The sequence below is a fragment of the Charadrius vociferus genome, unplaced genomic scaffold, assembly GCF_000708025.1.
Source record: "Charadrius vociferus isolate BGI_N301 unplaced genomic scaffold, ASM70802v2 scaffold988, whole genome shotgun sequence".
Classification (NCBI taxonomy): Eukaryota; Metazoa; Chordata; class Aves; order Charadriiformes; family Charadriidae; genus Charadrius; species Charadrius vociferus.
This window is the reverse complement of record NW_009649469.1, coordinates 2,554-2,852: the sequence shown is the minus strand read 5'-3', so window position 1 is coordinate 2,852 and position 299 is coordinate 2,554. Positions and strand designations below refer to the sequence as shown.

General features: G+C 66.9%; 1 protein-coding gene across 1 annotated transcript in view; it reads right to left on the bottom strand.

The window, feature by feature from the left end:
* LOC104290692 (high affinity nerve growth factor receptor-like) overlaps positions 1-299 on the bottom strand; it is a gene marked incomplete at both ends in the record, with an annotated part of 10,352 nt that overhangs the window by 7,556 nt on the left and 2,497 nt on the right. Inside the window, one exon of the mRNA XM_009889821.1 lies at positions 99-241. Within this exon, the coding sequence (XP_009888123.1) occupies positions 99-241 (143 nt within the window). The remainder of the gene's footprint in view (positions 1-98; positions 242-299) is intronic.

The following is a 299-nucleotide window of genomic DNA, read 5'->3' as shown; positions in this document are numbered from 1 at the left end:
CTCAGCCCCCACCGCCGCCAGGGATGGGCGCGTGAGAGGATGCTTTGGGGACCGCAATCGTGTCCCCCGTCCCCCCTCCACCCCCAACACTCACAGGCGTCGCAGAAATACTGAGGGTTCTCAATGAAGTTGCTCTTCAGCCCCTCCAGTTTGCTCTCGGCCGAGGAGGGGGGGCTGCTCCCCAAATTCATGAAGTGCAGGGACATGGCCAGGTCGTCCTCTTGGGCCAGCACGGCCGAGCCTTGCGGGGACGAGGCCAAGGCCATCGGGGAGGTGTGGGGTCCCGCAGCCCCCCCCCC